The following is a 22834-nucleotide window of genomic DNA, read 5'->3' as shown; positions in this document are numbered from 1 at the left end:
ATGGTGGTGACGCTGTTGAGGAGGGGATAGCCTTTGACACTGCTGTACCTCTCGATAAGGGTGTGGAGGTTGAAGTGACTGACGATGAGGATGGTGATAATGATGGACTCCCGTTTTGAGCTAAATATTGTATATTATTGACAGAACCAGACAACGATGAAGTGGAGTGCAATGAGCCTGATGAGGCACCCGTTGATAACCTTGAGCAGATGGAGACATCAGAGGAAACCGAAGCGGCCCAGGACATGAAAGTAATTGCATAGAAGCTCCGAGCTGGTTATTAAGTCGCTCAATAGGTTGATCCTGTTGGGCAGTCGAAGATAGACCCTGTCGCTCCATCCGAGTCGATCGCGATGGACGTAGATGTTGCCGGAGGTTGAATGAGCGATACAAGTGTTTAGTGCTGCTCGTCCATCTAATTATTTCTGCATCTCCCGAGTTGTGAATGTTGAGTATTTCTATGTGAGACAGAATGATTGTAGCGGTCGGCATAGGATGGTTATTGGACCCACACACCCAGCCTTGCGCATCTACACAGGAAAAGACAATAGAGTACATATCTGTACCTGATCGAGCATCTAAACCGCATCCTGTGTCATGCTTTCTTCTATTCTCTCAGTCTACATAGGAGCATCACCCCGGCAGACAAGCTAGTGCGAGAAAGCAGGGGAGAGTACGAGATCACTGCTACTATGACTAATACGGCAACGCTCCTGTTTTCGCTGATTGATCATAATCGTGCCCAATCATATTAGATGAACCTCCTGGCAGATTAGGTCGACCCTCCTCGTGGTCAATAACTTAATTTTTGTGGTCGGATCGTAAGTTGCCTATGGGCTTCTCCGAAAGCGGAGATACCTTCCCTCACGCGAGGTTCGCCTCCCTCTATGCCATGCTGTAGTCGGTCTCGAGAACCGTGTGCCATACATGAACTAATACACTACATCGATATCCAAAGTCTCACAGTCCCGAGACAAGTGACTCGACTCATCTCAATGCAAAACGAAATAGAACACGTAAAATTGGTAGCGTCAGAAATCAGCTTGCAGATCTAGGATCGACGATCTCCAGCTTTCCTCTTACCACAACCCCTTGTGAGGCCATCAACCTTCAACCTCCTAAAGCTAGTCGTGGTGCATAGGTCGTCGTGGATCACGGGATATTCAAAGGGATACTTCAGGAACGCAACAGTATGGAGGACGGATGCTACCCTTGAACGACGAGCTACACGGAGGCGGAATCGACTCTAGAGCGACCGTGGGACCCTACTTGGAGAAATTCTACCATGAATGATGAGCGATCTAAAATCATATCCCACCGATGACGACTCAACAATACTACAAGTTGAAACCGAGAGACAATACCTAGCGGATCGTGGTTCAGCCTCATTTATCTAAGCTTGTACCTGCATACAATGATAAACACCAGATCAGGTAGTTGACACCACTACCATTTCCTGGTCCCCATCGGCATCGATCGCCACGAATTCGCCGTCTTTCAAGATTGTTTTCGTCACGCTAGTCACCACTGGGGTAGTACCAATAGGGAATTTATATCCAGCAGGGTTCCGGAACGTCCTGAATAGGAAGAGACCTACGATTCAAAAAGCGAACACTAGCAATACCTTGGTGTCGGTCGAGCTGCTGGCCTGATGTGTTTCGGGCTGTTGTCTTTGGTGATGATGACGCAGTCGACGTTCCCACCAGATCCAAGATCGTTCATGACACCAGCCGTAATCGCCTTCTTCACAAGTTCAACACCCTCATCAGCAGTCATATTGTCCTTGTATCTGCATAAGGCCACGTGTAAGATACTAACAATGAACCCATAATACCCTGTCTCCAGGACGGACATAGCCGCGAGACTACCGCTGCCCATTGCAGCAAAAGGGAGGGAATCGGTGGACCTGATCGATACAAGGTTGTTGTGGAGAATTCGGTAACTGAGATATCACCCATGAGGGTAAATCTGATAGAGTTGAGGCCCCTTCACATCAACACCACCAAGAACCTGCAGGGAGAACTTCCATCGAACGATTGACAAGAAGGCTCACCAACGCGCAGCCGACATATCCCTGGTATTGGAAGAGGTAGTCAGACAACCGTTTCACACAAGTCCCGACACGAGGCTGAACACCAGAGATCATAAGTAGCGATATGAAGCAGCGATTGTACCTGGGCCTCAGTGGCTAGCCTGTGAAGCTCCATCTGACTTCTGATCTTCTTCGTAGTATGCTCTAGGTCAGCAGCAGTACCGGCACCAGCTGAAAAGAAATTGACATGCTTGACCTAGCAACATGGAGTGAACAATACCGCAATAGATGTTCTCAGCCATGTAATGCAGCTTATTGCAGTTCTTATCAGCCACGATAGGGCCAGTAGTGGCTCTGGTATCAGCCCCAAGAACAACACAAGAGGCACAGACAACACCACAGATGGTGGTACCTGCCATCATGGGACCACTGTCGTGTGTGCTGAATAGAGATGATGAGCCTACCAGTCTTCATAGTAGTGAAGGGACGGATCACACCGTTGGCGACCATTTGCTTGTTGCGCTTGACCTAAAGGAAATGATTACTACCGATACTGGGGCTCCACTACGTTTACATTGTCAAAGCTGAACCCGCCGCGGTTCTCAGAGACAGCGGAGATGTACTGTGATGAAGCTGAGTCCATTGTCTATTGAAATTCGACACAAAAAACCCTACAAAGCTACCAAGGGCGCCGATCAATCAAGTGAAGACACTAGACTCAAAATAGGAGATATTTAGAAACGTAGCTACTCTCGCGGGTCGTCTTTAATACAGTCAAAAATATGGTAAACCCCATCCGAGCGATCTCGCATTGCTACTTGAAGTCCGCAGTTACTACAATAGACCTGCCACAAGGAAATAGAGAAGGAGAAGTGAGAGTAGTACTACAGGATTGTAAGTGTCCGGTCCGTCCTTATACGACGTAACCTTATCCTCATCAACTCGACAATTCCGAACCTCTACTGCCCGATATTGATTACTATACCTGAGCCGTTACAGTGACTCGAGATGATGGGAAATTGTAGTACCGAGTATGTTCCTGGCAGACATAGCATATTTGCGTAAAGCATTGTGGACAGGATAGAACAGCGTCCGAATGCTTCACTTTCCGCCGTCTACTACCGCCTTGCTGTTCGCCATCCTCCGTACCCTCAACGTGAATGAATTGGTTTACGAACCTGAGCTAAGACGGTGGCGAGACTTCGAAGTTGTTGCACGAATCTAGAAATCAAAATTTTAATCAGATTTCACAAGTAAAAATCAAGTATACGATCGGCTTATCAAATACCCGATTGGTAGAGTCGTATTTCAGCAGTTCCGGAAGCCCAAACGAGAGTTAGATCACAAGAAAGATCGAAAAGCCGCATTACTCTTCATCCTTATCGTCCATGTCTGGATCGTACAAGTCATCTTTGAGAGGATCCTCCGCGAACTTCTTTTCCTGTTTTTCTATCAGATCATTTGATCGTTTCCTGGTGGGACTCGATTCCTCCTTCTTCGCCAAGTTGTGTGCATCCTCATTGGCTGCTCCCAGTCTCTAAAAAGCCCATTATACCTATCCTTCACTATATTGGTTTCTACAATTCAGTACGACTAATTTCTCAATAATTAACACACGATTCGTCTAGGATAGTCCTCAGCCAACTCACCCACGAGCCCATTCTTACCTGGACTTTAGCGACTAAGAAGCCCGAGTTCGAACTGGAGAAGTCTGTTGGCTCCCAATCGCTGGAGTCCTTCATTGACACTCCCTACTCAAACCGCGCTGGGGGAGAATCCGCGGCCATCGACAGAATCGATCGCGATGGCGCGCGCTGAAAAATTCTAAAGCTCACGGGAATAGAGCCCTTTCACTGCTTCCCTGGTAACGGATGTCACTAGTAAGGGCTTATGGTCCGCTTCGATACCGTTTAAGACGAGCACAGGCTGAGGGGGAAGTTTGTGGGGCTCATTCTTCCCGGGGAAGAGTAATTGAGGATGTACAATGGGCCATGTTCGATGCTTTTATGTTGTAGCAGTAGTTGCCAGTCCGTAGTAGCATGTCCCGTGTTGAAGAGATCCCTGTTAAAGAGGTAGAGGAGGGTGTCGTCGAATCCGACACTGATACCGATGACGAGATGCCCACCTTGGAGGCCACCAACGGTGAGGTCCCTGAGGGTGGTGCCATGCCCGAGATGCATGCCAAGCTCAATCGTGCCGAGAAGAAGGCACGTAGGGCCATGCAGAAGCTCGGCATGAAGGCTGTCCCCGATGTCGTCAGGGTTACCTGCAGGAAGGGCAAGAACGTAATTCCAGCTTCAAAATGTTTGTCTTGTAGATCTACATCCTATCTCTTCAGATGCTCTTCGTCATCTCCGAGCCTGATGTCATGAAGGCCCCCCACGCCGACACTTACGTTGTGTTCGGCGAGGCCCGAATTGAGGACATGTCCGCCGCCTCTCAGGCCGCTGCCGCTTCGCAGTTCACCTCTACTCCTGAGGTCTCTAACGTCGAGTCCACTGAGGCCACTGAGACCACTGCTGCTGCCGAGCCCGAGGAGGACGAGGGTGAGGTCGATGAGACCGGTGTTGAGGCCAAGGACATTGAGCTCGTCATGAGCCAAGTGAACTGCTCAAGGGGCAAGGCTGTTAAGGCCCTCAAGGCTGCTAACAACGACATCGTCGAGGCTATCATGCAGCTCTCTCCTTAAACGGTGTGCTCAACAACACTACCTGATTGGCAACAGCGGCAGTTACATTGTTTCTACCGCAGCCAGGATATTCCCCACGCTTTTGAGTTTAGTGTCGTCATCTAGGTCTATCACTCGTGTTGGCTTGTAGGAGAGAGCATTATGAAGTTACTACTTAACGCAACACTGCGAGTATCAACATCCAAGTATGTTCTTCAAGCCTCTTCATGCGAAGGATGATACTTTCGGAGGGCGGGTCGGAGACTTCCTCGACGTGTAGGCCGACGAGCTCACATCGTAACCGCCGTTTTCATTGCCGCCCTTCGATCAGCTGAGGAATGCCTTAGAATGGGTCAACCTCATCGTCGCCTACCATAAAGCTTGGCAGCCGCCAGAACCCAGTCAGTTGTGGGAGTCTTCTTGATCCGCGGTCGTTCTCCTGCTGTGTCTGACAGAGATCACTCCACTTGGCCCATCGAGGAGTTTTCCACATTTTTACTTGCGTGTTTTATTCTACTGCGTTCATTCGCCTTCCTTTCCCTATCAGCTCGTAGCGTTCGCTCTTCGGCCAGTTCAAGCTCGGACGTGGCTCCAGGAAAAGGCGTCTAAGAGAATGTCAGACTGGAAGTACTAGCCCACAGCACGCTCCGCTCACTTTCTTGATGATAGAATTATGTCTCTTCTTCCTCGAGGCCGAACGATCGCATCTTCGTATGATCTCATCGTAGAGCTTCACTATCGCCCTAGCAAGTGGAGTATTTACTTCATCGTGAGAAAGGCTTACGGCAACATAGGCTTCCAGGGGAGCGGCTCTATCTCTCTCGCTTTAAGAGTATGTGTTCTACTCATTGAAATCGATAGAGCACTCTACGACAAGATGGCAAGTGTCGAAGCGTGAAGCTCCTGATAGGACTCACAGCGAACGTATGTCTGCGAGGCTTCATAGTGTTGATTGAGGACTGCTGACTCTCAGGCGTCATGGACAGTGAGCGAGAAGTGAGCATCGGAGCGGCGTGTGGAATAGGCTCTATTGGGTCTAATAGTCTGTGGCACACCCATAGGTCTCGTGATCGTGCGGCTTGGATAACTAGGATGTGCTTAGGCCCTTCCATTCCAACGTACTCCTCACTCTGCATCTGTCAGACCATACTTGAGGAATAGAATCAATTTACGAGGGTGGACTACTTTTCTCTTTAGGAAGCCTCGTTCGATGATATCATAGTCCTCATCCCATTCACCTGTGTAGGCTCGCCTCATTATATCGAACACTATTGCGCGACGGACTTTCGGTTTGAGTGTCTTATTACGCGGCTGATGAGGACCACCAATCCTGTATTCGCTCAACTAGAGCGGAGCTCACCCGTATAGCTATCCACGAGCTGTCGTTAAAGTCGAATTTCTTAATCACGAAGCCTGACACAATGATATCATATTCTAGCCAGTTCAGAGATGATGACTCACGTGCGTCCACCCCTGGAAAGGAGGACGAATCGATTGTCGTATTGAAGTCGATAGTAACGTCAAATGGCCGGCATGTACGATCAAGTTTTGTCTCATAGTACAGCGTGTGGCCCTTAACCTTGTGGACGATGCTCTTGTCGTCAGACTCGTACGGTAGATAGGCAAAAGCCTGGAAAGTATTGAAAGTGACTTCTTCCCAAGCCTTGAGTCGTCTTTTCGTTCGACGAGTTGCCCGCCGGACTTTGTATCTAGCTCGGTTAATTAGGTAGGAAAGTCGGGCGCCCATGAGGGAATGATTAACTGAATCGCAGACTGCCAGATTCGTAACAATGAGAATGTAGTAGTCTTAAGAGGCGAGGAGCTGGCAAGCCTGATCAAGCTTATACAGGGGGTTCAACTCGGGTCCTGACTACCCGAGAAGGGCGGTCCCTCTTCGTGGTCGCATTTCTGGGTAGGGAAGTTCTCATCCTCATCATCTGACCTGTAAACTTCGCCTCAAATGTTCTCAGCGAGAAGCATGTCATCTGGCGGGTGAAAGGCCCAAAACGTTGCGAGATAAGGAAAATCGCTCATTCGTTTCGACGAGCTAGAACCGATCTCATACCACACACGGAGAAAACTATATTTTGTCGCCTGCAGCTTGCTCAGGCTCCCTCACTGAAAAGCAGCGAAAGGAAGACCATCTAAACCCTTGGTGATGATTCCATCGTTATGAGCTCTTCCCACGGGCCATTGGCAAACTATGGCGGAGAAATTTTCCGATAGGATGGTTATCCAAACACAGTAATTGACGCTGCTCTCGAGCCAAGGGTGGTAAGATAAATATGCGGATCTTCTGTTAACCAGCAAGCCCCATACGCGTCGTGACATATCTGACTGCTCCACACCGTAGTAAACGGTCGAGCATGAGTGCTGTTTGTACAGCACTTTTATTGGTATGGTTGTTGCGCCCAGTTGAAGCAATACTGTATGCCTGTAGCACATCTCCTCATCGAAAGCGTAAAGTCACCGACTAAATGGCCAATTCGAATGCGACCTTCGCAAGTTTCATCATAACTTCTATCCTAGGCATCGTTTCGATGGACTTTAAGTTGGTAGATATTCTGGGATACACTTCTAAATATTTTCCGATCTCCGTCTACGCTCCCTCCTCCACTCCACAAACCGATCGTGCCTTTTGGGCGAGCGCTTTTTTCATGCGCAACCTGCCGGCTGTATCAGATTTCGCCAACTCAGAATTCGCCAAAATGACGCCAAACAGATTCGCAGGCCTAATGACAGGAATTATAGGTGATACCAGTGTTGGAACAGATTACAGCAATGTGATGAAATACGTTACTCTACAACTGATTTGGACTAAGATTTGGTGGATTCTGCAAAACTCAACAGATGTGCAGTAATCTGCGTGTTGTTCTCATTCCGCCAACTTCAGTATTGGCAATAACTGCACATAGACAGCTCCCGCCAAGTTGGTCTTCTGCACAAGAATTGCCAAGTAGGTGATTATAGGATTGCGAAATATGGGTCGACCAGCGCGCGCCCTGGCTATCGACTCATGTTTTGGTGCCACCAAATCGGTGGTGTCCAGCACTCCCACATGAACCCGAATGCGTCTACGTCGCGTGGTAGAGGCCACCGTAAGGTAACTCCGCGTGCCAGACGTATACGTGCCAGTCTGGCGGGGGAGGCTTTGCAGAAGGAGACGTCGTCCAGGCTGGACGGCTGGAGGATTCTTTATTCATCAACTGAGGATTCCTCAGTGAATAAGCACAACGAGCCGATGCGCATCAAGCTCCGATCCACCAGTCCCGTGAACGCCACTACTGGCGTGTCATCACAATGATGATGTTCACGACCACTACCGCTCCAGTGACTCACTGGCAGCGAGCACAACCATTGCCATCAATGATGGGCCATCATGATGATGGTGATGATCAGAGCCACTGGTAAACTGTTGAGCACTGTACGGTTCGGCGCAGTGCACGGAGATCTGTTGACTGTTATGGTTCATTTGTGTCTTGTAATACGGTATTTACTGTACTTTTGCTACGATATTTGCTGTTTGGTCTATGCTGTCTATTGTGCTAGCGGCTAGCCTCCATGTTTCGCGTCACAGATTTGTGCATGGGTGTTCCTTGGGGTGCGTGAACACTAGGATTAGGATCTAATCATTAGGCGTCTGTAAGTGAGCCAATTGAAATAGTCGAAATTATTAACTTAATTCCTTTGCCTACGTTAGACCTGAGCCTAGGTCCAACGATTAGTGATGAGTGATTTACTGTGATTTGAGGTGTATCATTCGCTAGTGGCTAAGTTTCTTCTGAACGGTATGTTAGTCAGGGATTAGATACGGTATTGTATACGCGTTAGGCATTGTGCTAAACAGTCACGATGGTATTGACTCGTAGTGGCAAGACTCTTGCCGCAAAAGCTCGAAGGAAGTCGTTGATCGTTCGGGAGTTCCGAATCGGGACCCGATTCTCGGGTCAACGGATCCCCATTAAGAAAATTTTGAAGATTAAGGAACGTGTTCGTCGTACGGTTCATTCTAGGATTTCAGGGAAAGTTGGAAACTCACCCAGTCGTTACGCGCAGCGCTCACCTACAATAACTGGGAATCTAACTTGCTTGCGGTTATCGATCACCGCCGCTGTGCATAACACACTCATTGCCTTACCATCGATGTAGATGATTTATGGAACTCGAGCTTTGGTCGGAGCATTCCATCGAAAAGAAGGATCTCTATGTAGATACGACGATCGGAGATCACTGACCGATTCATAGAGGTCATATGACGTTGTTCAACCTCCTCGTTGAGTTTGGCCGTCTCGGCAAACTTAGCAAGAATTAATTCGGCCAGGTCGAGTGAATACCTTTGCCAACGGCTTTGCCCTCATGGTGATCCAAGATCACCATGAGGGCAAAGCCGGTAAGATCACTGATCTTCCGCATGATTGTCAGTAATACTGACAATCACGCGGAATATCACCACCTCAAGTACCTCAAGCACTGTCAGTACTACGAAGAGTGCTTGAGGTTCGTCGCGCTAATCCAGTGGATTGCGTCCATTATGTGAGCTGTGATTCGTATTTGCGCCACGGCTAATCTAATAGATAGTGTCCGTATGTTAGCTAGCAGTCGTATTCGGTCGAAGACTGATCTCTTAGATGGTGCCCGACTCATCGCGGTTTTATCCGTATTCGCTCGAGTACTTTTTTGGTAAGTAAACCGGTAAGTTCAGCATGCTCTGTGGAGCATCTCGATCAGTGTTATCAGGTATCACGAGAAGCCTACGATAGCAAAGTGAAGATAATGTGAAAAGTTTTTTCTATGTTTGAGCTCTCCATATACTTGATACGACTTGCGTTCAGATAGTGTAGCGTGCGGTACAATGTGCAATAACAATATCGAATGACGGGATAAGGAGACGATACTATCTCTGTGAAAGAAATCCATAACTATTAGTGTTGAGTCGTAAAGTGAACGAAGTGTGCTAACAACTCATGGGAGTAGATCCTGGGTTCCCCGCGCGAGCTTTCCTGTACTCGACCGCTCTATCGCCCAACCACAAGACATGAACCATGTCACATGATAATCATAATCAGAGTCACTGAAGTGTGCGGCACACTTCAGTGATGTAAGTGAATTCACCCTTCATACTGCCAAGCTGGATTTAACCGAACATCATGTGCGGCTAAAGCCAGCTTGGCAGTATGCGGCCCTGATACGGCTTTCGCCGGACAGGGATCATGAAGAAGTTGTGGCGAAAGCCTGTCACAATACCAGATTTGAACAAATCACCTGGCGATATTCGACTCCGAGTCGAGAACATACCAACCGTGATCGTTAAAAGGCGGATATCGCCAAAGATGGTCTAATCTTCATAAACAAATGATTATACCAATATATCGGCGTTTTACGACACGTACTTGGCGAATACCGATAAGTTTACCAAGTTTTATAGCAATATATGGGCCACTGACATGTTACACCAATACCAAGTTGCTGTAACCGTGCGCACAGAACGAGATAGATCATTTGGGCGAACAAAATTGCGGATTACCTCAACCAGTTTCCGCCACATCTCGGTGAATTTCGTTAGGTATCGACGCCAAAGAGGTGAAATATGGTCCAGAAGCGATCGTATCCCATGATTGAGCGTGTTGGCGAGAGTTCATTAGGACCCGAAATCACCAAGCTTGGCGAGTTGGTGAAACCTGGTTCTCCGAACCTGCCAGGAACTTCAGGGCCGCCATCGTCTATATGTTACTTGCAAGGAGTCGTCTAACTGGCTTGGCGTCAGCCAGCCGCCGCCTGTCCTTGCGAGCCTCTGCGACCCGACATGTGTCCACGGGTTCAGCAGACCTGCGGGAGGTGGGTAGTGCCTTCAGCTCGATGTTCGAGCTTACCGAAGCTGAGAAGCGGAATCACTTGCTGGAGATAGTGGACGAAGTGAGCCGATTGTGATGAGAACTGATGTACGGTCACTGGTGAAGTATCAGATTATGACCTTGGACCTGCGGGACGCGAGGGATCTGGCAGATGTCCTCGAAGCCACACTGAAGTCTGAAAGTAGTCCCGGGAAGGGTCGATGAGTGCCTCATGATTAATAGTAGATTTCATAACAACCAGCGCGATACCTGGCCGACAGCCCTTCCCACATCCCATGCACATGTTCTCGGGCTTGGATGCTTCCACCCGGCCCTGTATGTATCGACCATATGGTATGGGTGGTATGCTGCCTCAGTCGGGAGCTGTACCACACCAGCAACAGCCGAGTGTCGAGTCGGGTAATACTGGCCCCCACGGGCGTATGGCGTGAAATTGTGGTATCACTCAGCTCCTTCGGAAGAGCGTTCCAAGCCTGAGGAAGGAGCTCCCAAACCAATGGTTGATGATGCAGGAGCAACATCAACACCAGCAGCAGCAACCCAAACAGGTAGCCTTGTGGCATTAAAGCTCACGGGCTATGAAGACGGCAAGAAAGTCACTGTGGTGAAAGAGGTGCGTATTCTTGTCCATAGTGTGGGTGCTGGGTTCGTATGGTAGGTTCGAGCCCTGCTTGGTCTTGGCTTGAAAGAATCCAAGGACATGGTGGAAGATCTCCCTAAGGTCAGCGCCGTGGGACGATCCCTTCAACTTTCCTTCGGGTAGATACTAAAGAAAGGCCTCGATAAGGGTGAGGCTCAGAAGGTTATGGAAAAGTTCAAGTCGGCGGGTGCTGATGTGGTTATCGTCTAGCATGCTGTCGGTCAGCCATGTGTCGAACGTTTCGAGATATCTCAACATTTTCTGTGGACTTTACGCGGGGTCTCGTGGGAATGTTTTCTTGGAAGTATGGTATGATGTACTCCTTAAATCCAGCAGGGTAGTGCCCTCCGCCTCCCTACGTATTGCCAGGCCTTGGAGCAACAATTGGTGTTGAATACGGCTATTGCAGCCAACAGCGATGGTCTCGGGTATTATCTGGGCCTCATACTACTCATCACGTTGTTCCTTGTCAGCCTCCCAGGTCTACGAGCTCGACTGTGCCTCGAACTTTGGACTGTACTGAGATATCACCGATTATCCCTTCATAGTTCATGTCTTACTCAGCATACCGATAGCGAATCTGGCCTGAGCGTTCTGGGCACTCGGCGTGGCTCGTCAGCTGGACGAACTTCGAATCATAAATGACGTAGAGCCCCATGTTACCGGCTTCCACCGGAACTGTGTGCTTTCCGGGGGACGTCGCCGGCGTCACGCCGGTACTCCCGGCTCGAGGCGTCCTTTAAGGGAGGCGTCCTTCCTCCAGCGGCTCCAGCTCATCTGAGGATGATCATGCATGTCGTCGGTTGCTTTCTGGTAAATGTGATTCACGAAAATTCGATAAGTATGAACCAGATGGTTAGAGATGGACAGTCCACTAACTCCCCAAAGTCGTAGCGGCTGAGAAACGGTGAGGAGGCGAGCTCTTTGATGAGAAGCTCTGCAGCTTATTCCTACCTCACAAGCCGCACTTCACTCCTCAAAGGAAAATTTAGAGAGGCTTTCGAATGACGCCCGCTCCTACACTATGTCCTGTATGGAATTCTTTGCGAGAAGAATATAACCACTGCCGAGTTAGGAGGTCCTCGGCCTTTAGGTGTTTCGGATGTTCTATGAGTGACCTGCCAACCCAGACTCGGCTTGCAGAGCGGAGGGCAGCGACGATATATTCGGTATACTTGGTACGTTCCGAGGAGAGCGGTATTGCTCCCACCGCTGGTTGTCCCCCATAGCACAGTTTCCTATGGGGCACATGCAGGTCATGGAAGGGATCGCTGGGGGCATTCGTGGATTGAGGACAACTCTGCCACACAGAAGTTTCTATTTTGAAGTCGCGGCTTTGGTTTATTCAACATAGCGGCTGTTGAGCAGTATTATTATTGTGGACTTGCTTATTGCCGCCTAGGCTTGGTTGAATGAATGCCGGTCCTCCAAGGAGAGGCGGATACTCCTCTACTGCGGGTCGAGGCTCTACCCGAACCCTCCGAGGTGGACTTACCGGCCGACCTTCCTTTGGAGCGGTTCCACGAGGCCGAGGAGGTAGAATGGCATCACCGAAGCCATTAGCATTACGTGGTGGTCTGGGAGGAGCAGCTGTTCCCAAGGCCGGCAGAGTTGTCCAGGCAACATGGCGACCACTGCCTCCTCTGGCACGAGGTGGTTCTACATCCGCATCCTCCCGGTCTACCACTGGGCCCCCAGCAAGTCCTGCTTATGCATGGTACGCTGGCAATCACGGCGATCTACTCCCTAAGGCATTGCCGATCACCCCACGATCTCCTCCTCGACCAACACCTCAGTTAGTAGATCTAACTGCACCAGAAGAGCCGTGCATACCGAGACGGTTGCCAATGGCGTCACGCCGCAAACAACATTTTGCTGAAGCCAGCACACCGCTGCACAGTGGCCCAGGTCCGCCGTTGCCACCTGGTCGTCCTTTATGCTTATCGGTTGACCGGTCAACGACTGAGGTCAGGGCGACGGAGCGGGAGTTGGAGCCGCTGCCGGAACCCCGACCGCTTCCATCAAAGCCTCACCCGAAACATGGAAGGCCGAAGGATCCTGCTGTCCGTATGAGTGAAAGAATGCGAGCTCTGCAGGAGAAATTACGGGCATCATCTACGGTTGCCGCGAAGGCTACTACCAGTAGCAGCAATAGCAGCTCATCGGGCCGTGCTGGCAGGGCATGTCACCCTCGAGGTTCGAAGCGGCCTCGAGGAGACCGCGAGCCCATGGCTGAGGAAGTAGGAGGCTCGTATGAAGTTTTTAGCTATGGCTTATCTTTCAGAATTTACCCACTTCATCTATAAACGAGGAGGCTCCTGCCGGCGACATGGTGGTATCTAGCGATGAGTCTCCGGAGAGGTCCCTCACGCCCCTCAGTCCTTCACAGAGATCATCGTTGTCTGGTCTACTGCTTGCTTTCATCAACCGAGAATTAACATCAGCAGCTCGATCACGGATGTATATTTGTCCCTAAGGGCGCTGTCATTGCAGAGTTCGTACCATTTCCTTGCTTTCCTTGCAAAACCTTCCGCGTCGAGTTTGCCAGGAACTGGGTGCCTCTCGCTCTCATCGAGTTGCTAACCACTGTAGTTGTTGATCAGACAAACAGAGCGACTCCCATGAGTGGGACTCAGTGATGGCCAACAGCTATGACTATAATACTTGGCAAGAGTTATAGCCACCAGCAAGCATGGAATCATAGGCCAGATGGTCCTACTGACAGCGGCGGTGGCTATTCATCCACTGCAGTATCAATGCCGCTGCCTCGATATGCATGGGAGCGTTCTTGAGACGCTCCGTCGTAGAGGTGGCTGCAAGGACCAGCTCCTGACCTTGGTGTCAACGTTATGCAGCGGACCTATACGAATGACACTAATAGTGATCAGTAGGCTCCGGCGTGGGCAGTATGAGACACGCCCGCCAGCTGGTGGTGACACGGGGGATCGTGAGCCTGGCGTAGTATTCTATTGGACTCCTTCGAAGCTTGCTGAACCCCTTGTCAATCGAATAGGGTTTCTTCGAGTTATGAAGTGCTCGAGCAGATGGGCCGGAGAAATTTTCACTCTAATCTGTGTAGACTACGTAGTGTGCATGGGTTGCCTCTACAGTGTGAACCAAATCGTTATGCAAAGTGATATTTTCAACGCCTTCATATTTTGAGAGTTCGGTAGGCAACTTTGAGTAATATCAACATTATAACAACTTTAATCGATTGACAAAGCTTTAGAAGCGTTCCGTAGTCTATAGTCGTGCTCTCGAATTGAAGAAAGCCCTTTTGAATATGTAGATATCCATAACTGTTTGGTTCGCAGTGATCTTGCTAGTGTAGGACCACTGAGTGTTGTTTCATCCTGGATATACGTGGCCCATGTAACGTGGGCTCATATAATAATTGTTTATAGGCAACTAACGCAAATTGTGGTGTGAGCGTTTCACGGCGGCAATAAGACACAACATGGCAATCATGTTCATTATCCTATTTAGGATAACAATTTATGAGTTAGTGAACCCCGCGTGTAGCGCGACTGCGGCGGTGAGATAGAATGAGAAAGCTCTCACTAGTTTACGGCGCTGCGTTTTTAGATGGACCCCTAACCTCTGACAGCTTCATAGATGTCTCACCGGGCTCCTATTATGCCTACAAGGGGAAGTACCACATGTAGGACAATAACGATACACTTATAGCCATAGCAGACTAATCAGCACACAGGACACGTAAAGATCTTGAATGATGCTCACATATCTGTCCCGACATGATAGAGCGAATTTCAAATTACCGCATAAACACACAGGGATCCCTATGAACAACAGCTCGATCAATTGAGATCAACTATGCTCTGCTTGGAAGCAGAACATCGGGGACCAGACTGCGTATTTTCAAATAGTTTATTCCCCACTGATGGATGTATCATCGTCCCCCCAAAGCAATGAGCTAAGCGGCATCGAGGCGTGTGAGTGTTGGAAGTGTCATAAGCCGACCCCGCGACTCAGGGAGGCCCTGAGAGGCCGGGAACTCGTTGGGTATCAGACTACTGCGTGTGGTGTGGCAACTTCCTTCTCTCACCGACCAAGACGCTGACCGCAGGAGAGGCGAAGGAACAACTAGATGTTCGGACGTAAGAGAAAACCCAGTAGCGGGCGAAAATTCCATAGTCAGGGGTGATGGATCAACACTGAGCGACTTGATGAAAGAGGACTCCTCTTAGAGGAGCCTTCAGAGGAGGGAGCGAAGATGCAAGTGGGGAAGTTCGTTCCTACAGGAGATTCCATTGAGAAACAATGTGTTGATATAAGTGACGTTTCATATAAGCGGAGTGTTTGCCATATTAGTCAGCCCGAGATAGCGGAACGAACGACGCCCTAACGCGGAATGAAACTGTCCAGAACAGCATCATAATCAATCGTATACATGACAAAAACAAACAACACAATCGATAAGTCTTCTCTGTCACATCGAGGATGCCGTGCGTCGAGTAACGCGTCCCTTCTGAACCATTCATCTCAGCAACTATTATTGTTTTATGCTCATCGATTGACACCGCCAAAACACTGTGGCCTGGTAGCCTCATCTCCTCGGAGACGCCTGGTAGCCACTGTGGCCTCATCTCACTCTCGCATTCCAATCACAGAGAATTCCGGACTTCCTCAGCGACCAACGTCTTTCAATATCTTTCTCTTTGTGGGTCGGCGCCACATAGAGTTCGCTGGGCTCCAATCTAGCCATATCCGTCACGGATACTCAACAATAATTATACTAGCTGGCACCACGCCTGACTGATCAGTGGAGTTAGGAGCGAAAGGGAGACCCCGCCTGGTGGAACGGATTCACCACTGAGCTCCCAACTACGACTGACTCTTATCGCAATTGATTGTGACTCAACATCCCAATCGAAGTAAGATGGGCGAGAAACTGTTGTAATAATGTACTATGGACTTAATACAAACTTGTGACTCGATACAAGAGATGCGCGATGTATTGACAAGAGAAGGCCAGCGATTACGGAGGGAATCGTACACGGGCCCGCAGGTGAGCGTCAATCACCATTCCTCTTCATCTTCGACCCAGACATACCAGGTATGGGAGTGAGCTGGATGAAGGGCGCTAGCTCGTCCAAGTGCCTCCGCTCGGTATCGTTAGTATAGTGACCGCTCATACTATAGAGTCTGAAGGCGACGTGCAGATGACCATCCTCGCGAGCGCAATAAGCAGGAAGGGGACTTACGTCCCGTGGGCCTCCAGCGTTCTTGTAGCGGCCCAGAGCGGGTTATCATCAGGGTCCTGGAGTACCGCTACCTGAGGACAACAACATGGTCGATCGGATGGGAAGGTGGATGTACATTGAAGCAGGCTTGCAGGTCCTCAGAAGCTCGGATACCATCCATGGTGCAAGTAGTGTTAGGCAGTATCAAGCGGCCGTCGTCGGGCATCCATCCTTCTGTACAGAGGGCTGGTAGGGTATGGTCAAAGAACGCTTTGCTCCAACTACAGAGGTTATGACCTATAATGAGGATAAGTATATAATACTACTTCGTTTCGGACCATCCGGCTGGACTCCTGAAGTAGTCCAGAGCGACTAAGCGAAACTGCTGACGACCCTAAGAGGACATTCCGAGATGACAATTCACTGAGAGGAATTCACCTCTTTCCCCCATGCCTGTTGGAAGGAGCTGAGCATCCGTCTGGGGTCATTGAAGTTGCTCTGAATGTGTCGCAGGACATTGTCGGTGACATAGCCGACCTAAGGAGCCAACATGGACGAAAGAGAAGGCGTTCTGCTCACCCGCTCTGGATGAGTCTTATCCACCGTGAAGACACGGCAATCGAATTCCTTTTCCAACGCTACAATTCTCTTAGTATCGCGCATGCCTTGGCCTTCACTGAAGGAGCACACTCCAACGACAGACAACATCATGCTGATCGTTACCATTCCCGCCGTTTCTCATTGGCATAGACCATACCAAGAAGCAACACGCATTGGCCACTTAGGTCGAGAGGAGGGAGTCTGTCGAGTACTCTGTACCCATTAGTGGTCGGCACTGAATTGGAGTAGTAGACTATGAGCAGTAAAATGCAGTGAACATGACCACCTATAGCCCCCGGCCCTACGGAGACCTTTGCGCTCGGTATCAGAGGTATACCTAGGAGCAACCTCTCGAGCAGCTGAGCAGTCGTGTGCAGTTACCTTCTGTGTTTGCATGAGTGGCAGGATAGTCGACATGAGGCCTCTTACGCCCCTTCCTTGATGGCCGCTTCAAGGGCACGATGGGCTCATCAAGTGCCTGTCCAGCGCTCTGGAACGCCAGGTTATTGCTGAATCCATTGGGCAAACTGTCAAGGTGAACACGTTGAACAGAATACGAGCAGAGACAGTATACGTACTTCAGAAACCACTGCAGTCTGCGGGGGGCGTCCTTGGAGATCCCTACCCTCTCATCAATGATCCTCCGCTTGAAGGGCAACATGGCTGGCCGAGTGCCACGTGTGTCACCGTTGGAGGTGGACGAACTTGAGGTCGATAGTTCAGCTGGATCAGCGGGACGGGTTAGCAGTAACGGGATGGGTTCCTGGTAGCTGCTAGGCTCAGAGGACTCCGGTGAGAGCTCTGCTATAGAGCATAGTCTAGTCGCTTTGATAGGCGGCGGGCAAGAGCATATCTGTCGGAGTAGCATGCCTCGAACAATTGCCGAATGTTCACCTCTCGCAGCTCCTGAGTGACAATACAGCCCTTCATCCTACTGCTGGAAACAACAGTCCTCTGTAGACTGCCAGGTGGGGCCGATGGGAAGGCGTGGCGTTCGGGCCAGTCAGGTGGCCATAGCGACTCGGCAGGGACACCGGAGCCTGCTGATGGTGGCACTGCTGATGGAGATACTTCCTCTTCAGAAGGAGGGACCTTCCACGGCAGATCACGTACTCGGTATCTACTCTGGGAGAGGTGCATGGCCTCTCTGAGTGGAATGATAAAACAATCCTAAATTGAACTTGTCGATCACACAAACAACGCAGGAGGGATGGCCGAGATGCTTGAAACACCATGGTGTTACACAAATACATGTAGAGAACTTAAACGCATACCACATGATAAAAGAGGAGCCAGTAATGACTACATGCTAACAGAGTGTCTAGCCTACGCCGTACATTTGGAACTCAGCCGAGCATATTATATCCATCAGTTGCCGTTTGCGGGTTTGTCTGATTATGGCATGAACAGCAAGGAGATTGGAGACAATAAAGCAGTGCATGCAGAGTCACCTATCATCACTAGTTCCCACTTGACCCTGGACAGCTTGCTAATCAGTCGCTGCATCTTGTACCGTGTCACCATCGCAAGCGAGCACATTTCGTGGAGTACACGGATGAGGAACCGACACCTCCTCGCTCCCATAGGAGGTTGTCTGCATACCCTACCCCTCGCTACTTCCAGTTTTGCGTCGTGGAGCACTTCCCTTCAAACGGGCATATTGGACCGACGCGTCATTGCTATAACAACGAGAGATAGACTGCATCCTTCTTGAGAGATCATACAGTATCATCGTCCCCTCCAAAAACAACCTGGCCACTTCAGAGGTGAGTAGCCGAACCAGCCACGTCGCTGCTCACACCCTGGACTGCGGCCGGGCTCTCGCCGTTTGCGACATAAAGATGAGCTACGACTTGTTAAGAGTGTCCCATAGTAGGACCAGCATGCGACTCTCACCATCTACATACAATGCCAATTTCCTCTAGGGTACCTCACTTGAAGTTGTCACATTCAAGTGTACGACTCCATGGTCGCGCTGGTCAGCTACAGACCTCGATCTCGTCTGGTACCAACCCTCAGTTCACGAAGGACCTAGTGGGAAATTTCCAACCCAACCTAAATTGTCTACCGGTGAAGCTAAACTATTGCAAGGAACTGCTGATCCGAGAAATGCTCGATGTAGTTGTTAGTTCACACTTGCCCGCGGTATCGAGCAAACCATCAAGCGAGAAGCACTGCGATGGGCCTCGGAATTGCCAGGCGAGTTGGCGCTGCATTTGATCGATATCCCCTCACTCTGAACGCAATAAGGCTTATGCTGAAAAGTAAGAGCATATAAACAAACAGAGATATTCGGTGGCACTGCTGGCCAGTCATCATCACATAGGAAGTGACTTGAACTCAAGTAACCACCACGTCCACCATCTTATACCGCTGGGGCTCTTTAGGCGTAATATGCATACAGCCACTCCAAGGGGATGCGCTAGGGAGTAGTAAACCCTTGTAGGGAGCCAAGACATGAAGGTATAGTATTACCGAGGGCTGCTCTTGCTTCTAGTGCCCGGTAGAGCCTGTAATTCTAATTAGTTGAATCTAATGACGACCATAAAGACTAAGTAGACGACCAGAAGAGTATCAGACAAAATTCGAGAGGGGCGGTCTGGAATGTTTTCAAGTTATATGCAGTAGTGGTGGTGATAATAGTAGTGACAATAAAAGCGATAATGTTTGATAACCATCAGTGACGGCTACGAAACCCGAACCTCATCCCAAGCCTACGCCTATTCCGTCACCACTTGCGTGCAAGAACAGACATGATACTGCAAGCAATAGAATTGGGTATTCGTATTACTATGCCCCCAAGCATAGGAAATTGATATCAATATTGCAAAAGTATGGATAACAGACCTAGAAGTAACACGTTGTTGATGCATCATGACAAGCAGTCTACCAAGCAGGTCACAGTAATTGAGGCAGAGGATTTGAGCACTGCCATGTACATCTACGCGGGAAAGTTATTGGGTTGGACACATTGACTAGAGGAGCGACGCTCGATGGTGCAGAAAACCAAATTGAAGGGGCTGCTTCTCTATAGCGATGTTAGTTGTTGAAATTGCTTGCAGTTCAAAGTGCCTAAGCTCACGCCGAGGCGGTTGGGCTACCACGACTTCAACAATAGCAGCAGTGATGGTGGACGTTAACTAATGCAAAAGGGACATTCAAGTGTCGATGAAAAAGAGTCGTAGGAGGTAGCCTTGCATATCGATGTAACATGATGAGAACTATAATGGTATTACTATTGACGCCAGAACCTCCAAGTGGTGACCTCAGACCCTTTGCCACGACCACCAGGTTCATCCATGAGTCCAATCCCATTAGCCCTAAGTAGGTCTCTAATTCTATCAGCCTCCTTGAAGTTGCACACCCTCCTAGCGTTGTTCCTCTCCTCGATAAGACGCTCAATCTCCTCAACAGATGGCATGCCAGGTGGCATCTCAAAATGATCAGCGTCTCCTCCGTAGCTTGGCCCAAATATAGGATGGAACTCACCACCACTCCATAGCTCACCATGTCCACCCCCTTCATAAGATGAGTAGCCACTCTGCTGGCGCCCATAACGTCTCCTCTCATGCGCCCCTATTCCCGAAACCGGCGATGCATCAGGAGGGGCTCTAGGGCTCGAGACCAGAGGGAGTTCTTTGACGAGGACCTCGAGGTCCTCGGGATAAGGAATGTTCCTCTCCTTACAGAAATGACGATATTCATCATACACATGCTCCAACAACATACGCATCTCCGACACCGCGATTCTGTACCTACACCAGGACATGTCGGAACTCGTATGAACTGGATGGTCTGCTCACCCTTCTGGATCCTTACAAGAGATACACATATGCAGCGGCTCATTGGACTCCTGCTTAGCAGTGCCCTCAAGGAAGCCCGAACCTCTACCGCGTAGACGGAGCTTGGCGTCAGAAAGTTTGACTATCCTCTTCATATTAGCGCCTTTCTGTCCAATCAGTCGCCTGGCCACGTGGAACTCTCTATCATTCTCAATACCAATCTCGAACCGACACGTGTACTTCCTGATTCTACCACCAACATCCATACCAGCATCATGATAAGGCACGATAGAGGGCGAGTAGTTATAGTTCCTAGAGGTCCCGGGTGAGGCAGGCGGTGGTGGTGGTGGTGGTGGCGGCGGAGGGGGAGGAGGAGGAGCAGAAGGAATATTGGTGGGGATTTGCGGTGGCGGGGGAGGGACGAATGTTCTGTTATCCCCATGAAGAGCCGGGGGTGGATGCAACCACGCTGGTGGGGGTAAGTCCAACATGATAGGCGACGATTCGCCGCCCATGGTATTGTGCCTGACAGATGACTCTCGAGCCAGGTGATAGGGTATGGAAAGCTACCACTGAACACTTAGGCTTCCTCGAACCCCATTGAGCATCTTGCCGTGTAGTCTCTGACAGCGTGTTCCGCCTCGGGCATAGTCGAGAAGCGAATAATCGCAGATCCTCCGTCCGGGTTAACGGTGACCTCACGAACTTCACCGTAGCGAGAGAAAACCTGAGCCGAGGAGACTGGCTCGAGATGCCCATCAGGGTGCACTTATACTTTCCGTAGATCATCTTCTGTTAGCTGGTAGCTGAAGTTAACACCCTCAACAGTCACTGATACAACTGGCGCACTGGGCTGTTGAGGTAAGCCAATCTGAGGTAGCAATGATACGGAACGACGGATACTGCAGGGAGACTACTACTATGCTGTACTACCTGCGAGAAGTTTGGAAGGTGTGGTACCAATGGATAGGCACCGCCACTCTGAATAACAGGGCACCCGATAGAGGGGATGGGCTGACTTTGCACTTACCGCCGAGAACGGCATTGACAGTTTTCCTGCAGCTGCTTGTGTCGAATTGAAGTAATTAATCAAATGAGAGTAGATATGCTGCACCTGCGGGAGCCTCTAGCCATAGCTATTAGTAAGATGAACTCACGGCTTGATGTTGGGCCTCGGTTCCACCAGAATGACCACTGTAGGGTGCAGCAATGGAGTTCCCATTGGAGGGCAAACTCGGCAGTCCAAGTGGGGGAAGCTGACAAGAACATACTAGCAAGAGAAGGGGCCAAGGCGGCGACGTACATGTCCACTGGCTCCATCATTCTGCATTTGCTTCTGCCTATTTACAACAAGTTGGTTAACAACCTAGAGGGTCGAGCATGAGTGAAACGGTCGTCGTATGGTACGACTACCTGCTCCAAGGTGGCTGAGTCCATAGACCTTGTATCAGGCAAGAAGGGTTTAGGCTCCCCAAGGCCGCCGGCACAAGGAGGTGGGCAACCATAAGCTGAGAGGGGGAGTGGTGATGAGGGAGCCGATAGTTTACCATGCTGTGGCTGTTGGCGATCTTGGGGGATGTAGGGGTCCGGGCCTCCATCGCCATGATATGATGCTCTTCTCATACTTTCAGTCACGATCTTTTAGTCAATCGTCAATAAGGGCCACAGGGGGAGGGGAATACAGATGCAGGGATGCAAATTAATAATACTACGTAGACTTACAGTGCCGCCGCCGCCATCCGTGTAAAAATGCGCTCTTCATGAGAGTAGCATCGCTCCGCTAAGATTTCAAGTAGGTGAGCATCTTGCTCCCTCGGGTAGTCTGGAATTCCTCTTGCTCGAGACGTACAGTTGCTGTCAGAATATTTCCATCGTCTCTAATTCATCAATATGGGGTTCTTACGTCGAAGGGCCAACAAAGTGAATGCCGCTGAGGCAGTCCCCATGGAAACTCTGCCGACCTCGGCATCACAAGCCAAGGCTGATCTCGAAAAGGAGGCCAGGAAGAAAAACACGCTGCTTGGGGGGCAGCATCCATTGTTAGGTAGGTCGAGTT

At 49.9% G+C, this 22834-nt stretch overlaps 8 protein-coding genes across 8 annotated transcripts in view; 4 read left to right on the top strand and 4 right to left on the bottom strand.

The window, feature by feature from the left end:
* Pmar_PMAR026566 (anti-silencing protein, putative) overlaps window positions 1-380 on the top strand; it is a gene marked incomplete at both ends in the record, with an annotated part of 854 nt that extends 474 nt beyond the window's left edge. The window contains 3 exons of the mRNA XM_002773270.1: window positions 31-93; window positions 145-251; window positions 297-380. Of these exons, the coding sequence (XP_002773316.1) occupies window positions 31-93; window positions 145-251; window positions 297-380 (254 nt within the window). The remainder of the gene's footprint in view (window positions 1-30; window positions 94-144; window positions 252-296) is intronic.
* A 1049-nt stretch (window positions 381-1429) lies between these two features.
* Pmar_PMAR026565 (proteasome subunit, beta type, 7, putative) lies at window positions 1430-2675 on the bottom strand (the record flags this gene model as incomplete). Its single annotated transcript, XM_002773269.1, has 9 exons — window positions 1430-1577; window positions 1625-1789; window positions 1835-1906; window positions 1955-2010; window positions 2054-2128; window positions 2175-2263; window positions 2313-2444; window positions 2497-2560; window positions 2607-2675. The coding sequence occupies 9 exons, from the start codon at window positions 2673-2675 to the stop codon at window positions 1430-1432; spliced, it is 870 nt and encodes a 289-aa protein (XP_002773315.1).
* A 103-nt stretch (window positions 2676-2778) lies between these two features.
* Window positions 2779-3774, bottom strand: Pmar_PMAR026564 (E2F-associated phosphoprotein, putative; the record flags this gene model as incomplete). The annotated part of the gene is made up of 5 exons (XM_002773268.1): window positions 2779-2877; window positions 2921-3017; window positions 3061-3210; window positions 3403-3569; window positions 3700-3774. 5 exons carry the CDS (start codon window positions 3772-3774, stop codon window positions 2779-2781), a joined length of 588 nt encoding a protein of 195 aa, XP_002773314.1.
* Window positions 3775-4045: 271 nt separating this feature from the next.
* Window positions 4046-4791, top strand: Pmar_PMAR026563 (nascent polypeptide associated complex alpha chain with an NAC domain, putative). The gene is made up of 2 exons (XM_002773267.1): window positions 4046-4317; window positions 4371-4791. The coding sequence occupies exons 1-2, from the start codon at window positions 4072-4074 to the stop codon at window positions 4719-4721; spliced, it is 597 nt and encodes a 198-aa protein (XP_002773313.1). The 5' UTR covers window positions 4046-4071; the 3' UTR covers window positions 4722-4791.
* Window positions 4792-10556: 5765 nt separating this feature from the next.
* On the top strand, window positions 10557-11402 carry Pmar_PMAR026562 (50S ribosomal protein L7/L12, putative; the record flags this gene model as incomplete). Its single annotated transcript, XM_002773266.1, has 6 exons — window positions 10557-10613; window positions 10664-10733; window positions 10778-10951; window positions 11002-11165; window positions 11211-11273; window positions 11316-11402. 6 exons carry the CDS (start codon window positions 10557-10559, stop codon window positions 11400-11402), a joined length of 615 nt encoding a protein of 204 aa, XP_002773312.1.
* A 4826-nt stretch (window positions 11403-16228) lies between these two features.
* Window positions 16229-17657, bottom strand: Pmar_PMAR026561 (hypothetical protein; the record flags this gene model as incomplete). Its single annotated transcript, XM_002773265.1, has 9 exons — window positions 16229-16358; window positions 16418-16488; window positions 16533-16677; window positions 16723-16790; window positions 16835-16933; window positions 16976-17072; window positions 17120-17231; window positions 17378-17523; window positions 17575-17657. The coding sequence occupies 9 exons, from the start codon at window positions 17655-17657 to the stop codon at window positions 16229-16231; spliced, it is 951 nt and encodes a 316-aa protein (XP_002773311.1).
* A 2574-nt stretch (window positions 17658-20231) lies between these two features.
* Window positions 20232-22401, bottom strand: Pmar_PMAR026560 (hypothetical protein; the record flags this gene model as incomplete). The annotated part of the gene is made up of 10 exons (XM_002773264.1): window positions 20232-20751; window positions 20800-21027; window positions 21375-21505; window positions 21554-21649; window positions 21712-21759; window positions 21809-21892; window positions 21936-22034; window positions 22082-22144; window positions 22192-22286; window positions 22326-22401. The coding sequence occupies 10 exons, from the start codon at window positions 22399-22401 to the stop codon at window positions 20232-20234; spliced, it is 1440 nt and encodes a 479-aa protein (XP_002773310.1).
* A 267-nt stretch (window positions 22402-22668) lies between these two features.
* Window positions 22669-22834, top strand: part of Pmar_PMAR026559 (hypothetical protein) — a gene marked incomplete at its 5' end in the record, with an annotated part of 1464 nt that continues 1298 nt past the window's right edge. The window contains one exon of the mRNA XM_002773263.1: window positions 22669-22822. Within this exon, the coding sequence (XP_002773309.1) occupies window positions 22669-22822 (154 nt within the window). The remainder of the gene's footprint in view (window positions 22823-22834) is intronic.

The sequence above is a fragment of the Perkinsus marinus genome (assembly GCF_000006405.1).
Source record: "Perkinsus marinus ATCC 50983 genomic scaffold scf_1104296959216, whole genome shotgun sequence".
Taxonomy (NCBI): Eukaryota; Perkinsozoa; order Perkinsida; family Perkinsidae; genus Perkinsus; species Perkinsus marinus.
Note: the sequence above shows the minus strand (reverse complement) of the source record. Positions and strands in the feature narration are given on the sequence as shown.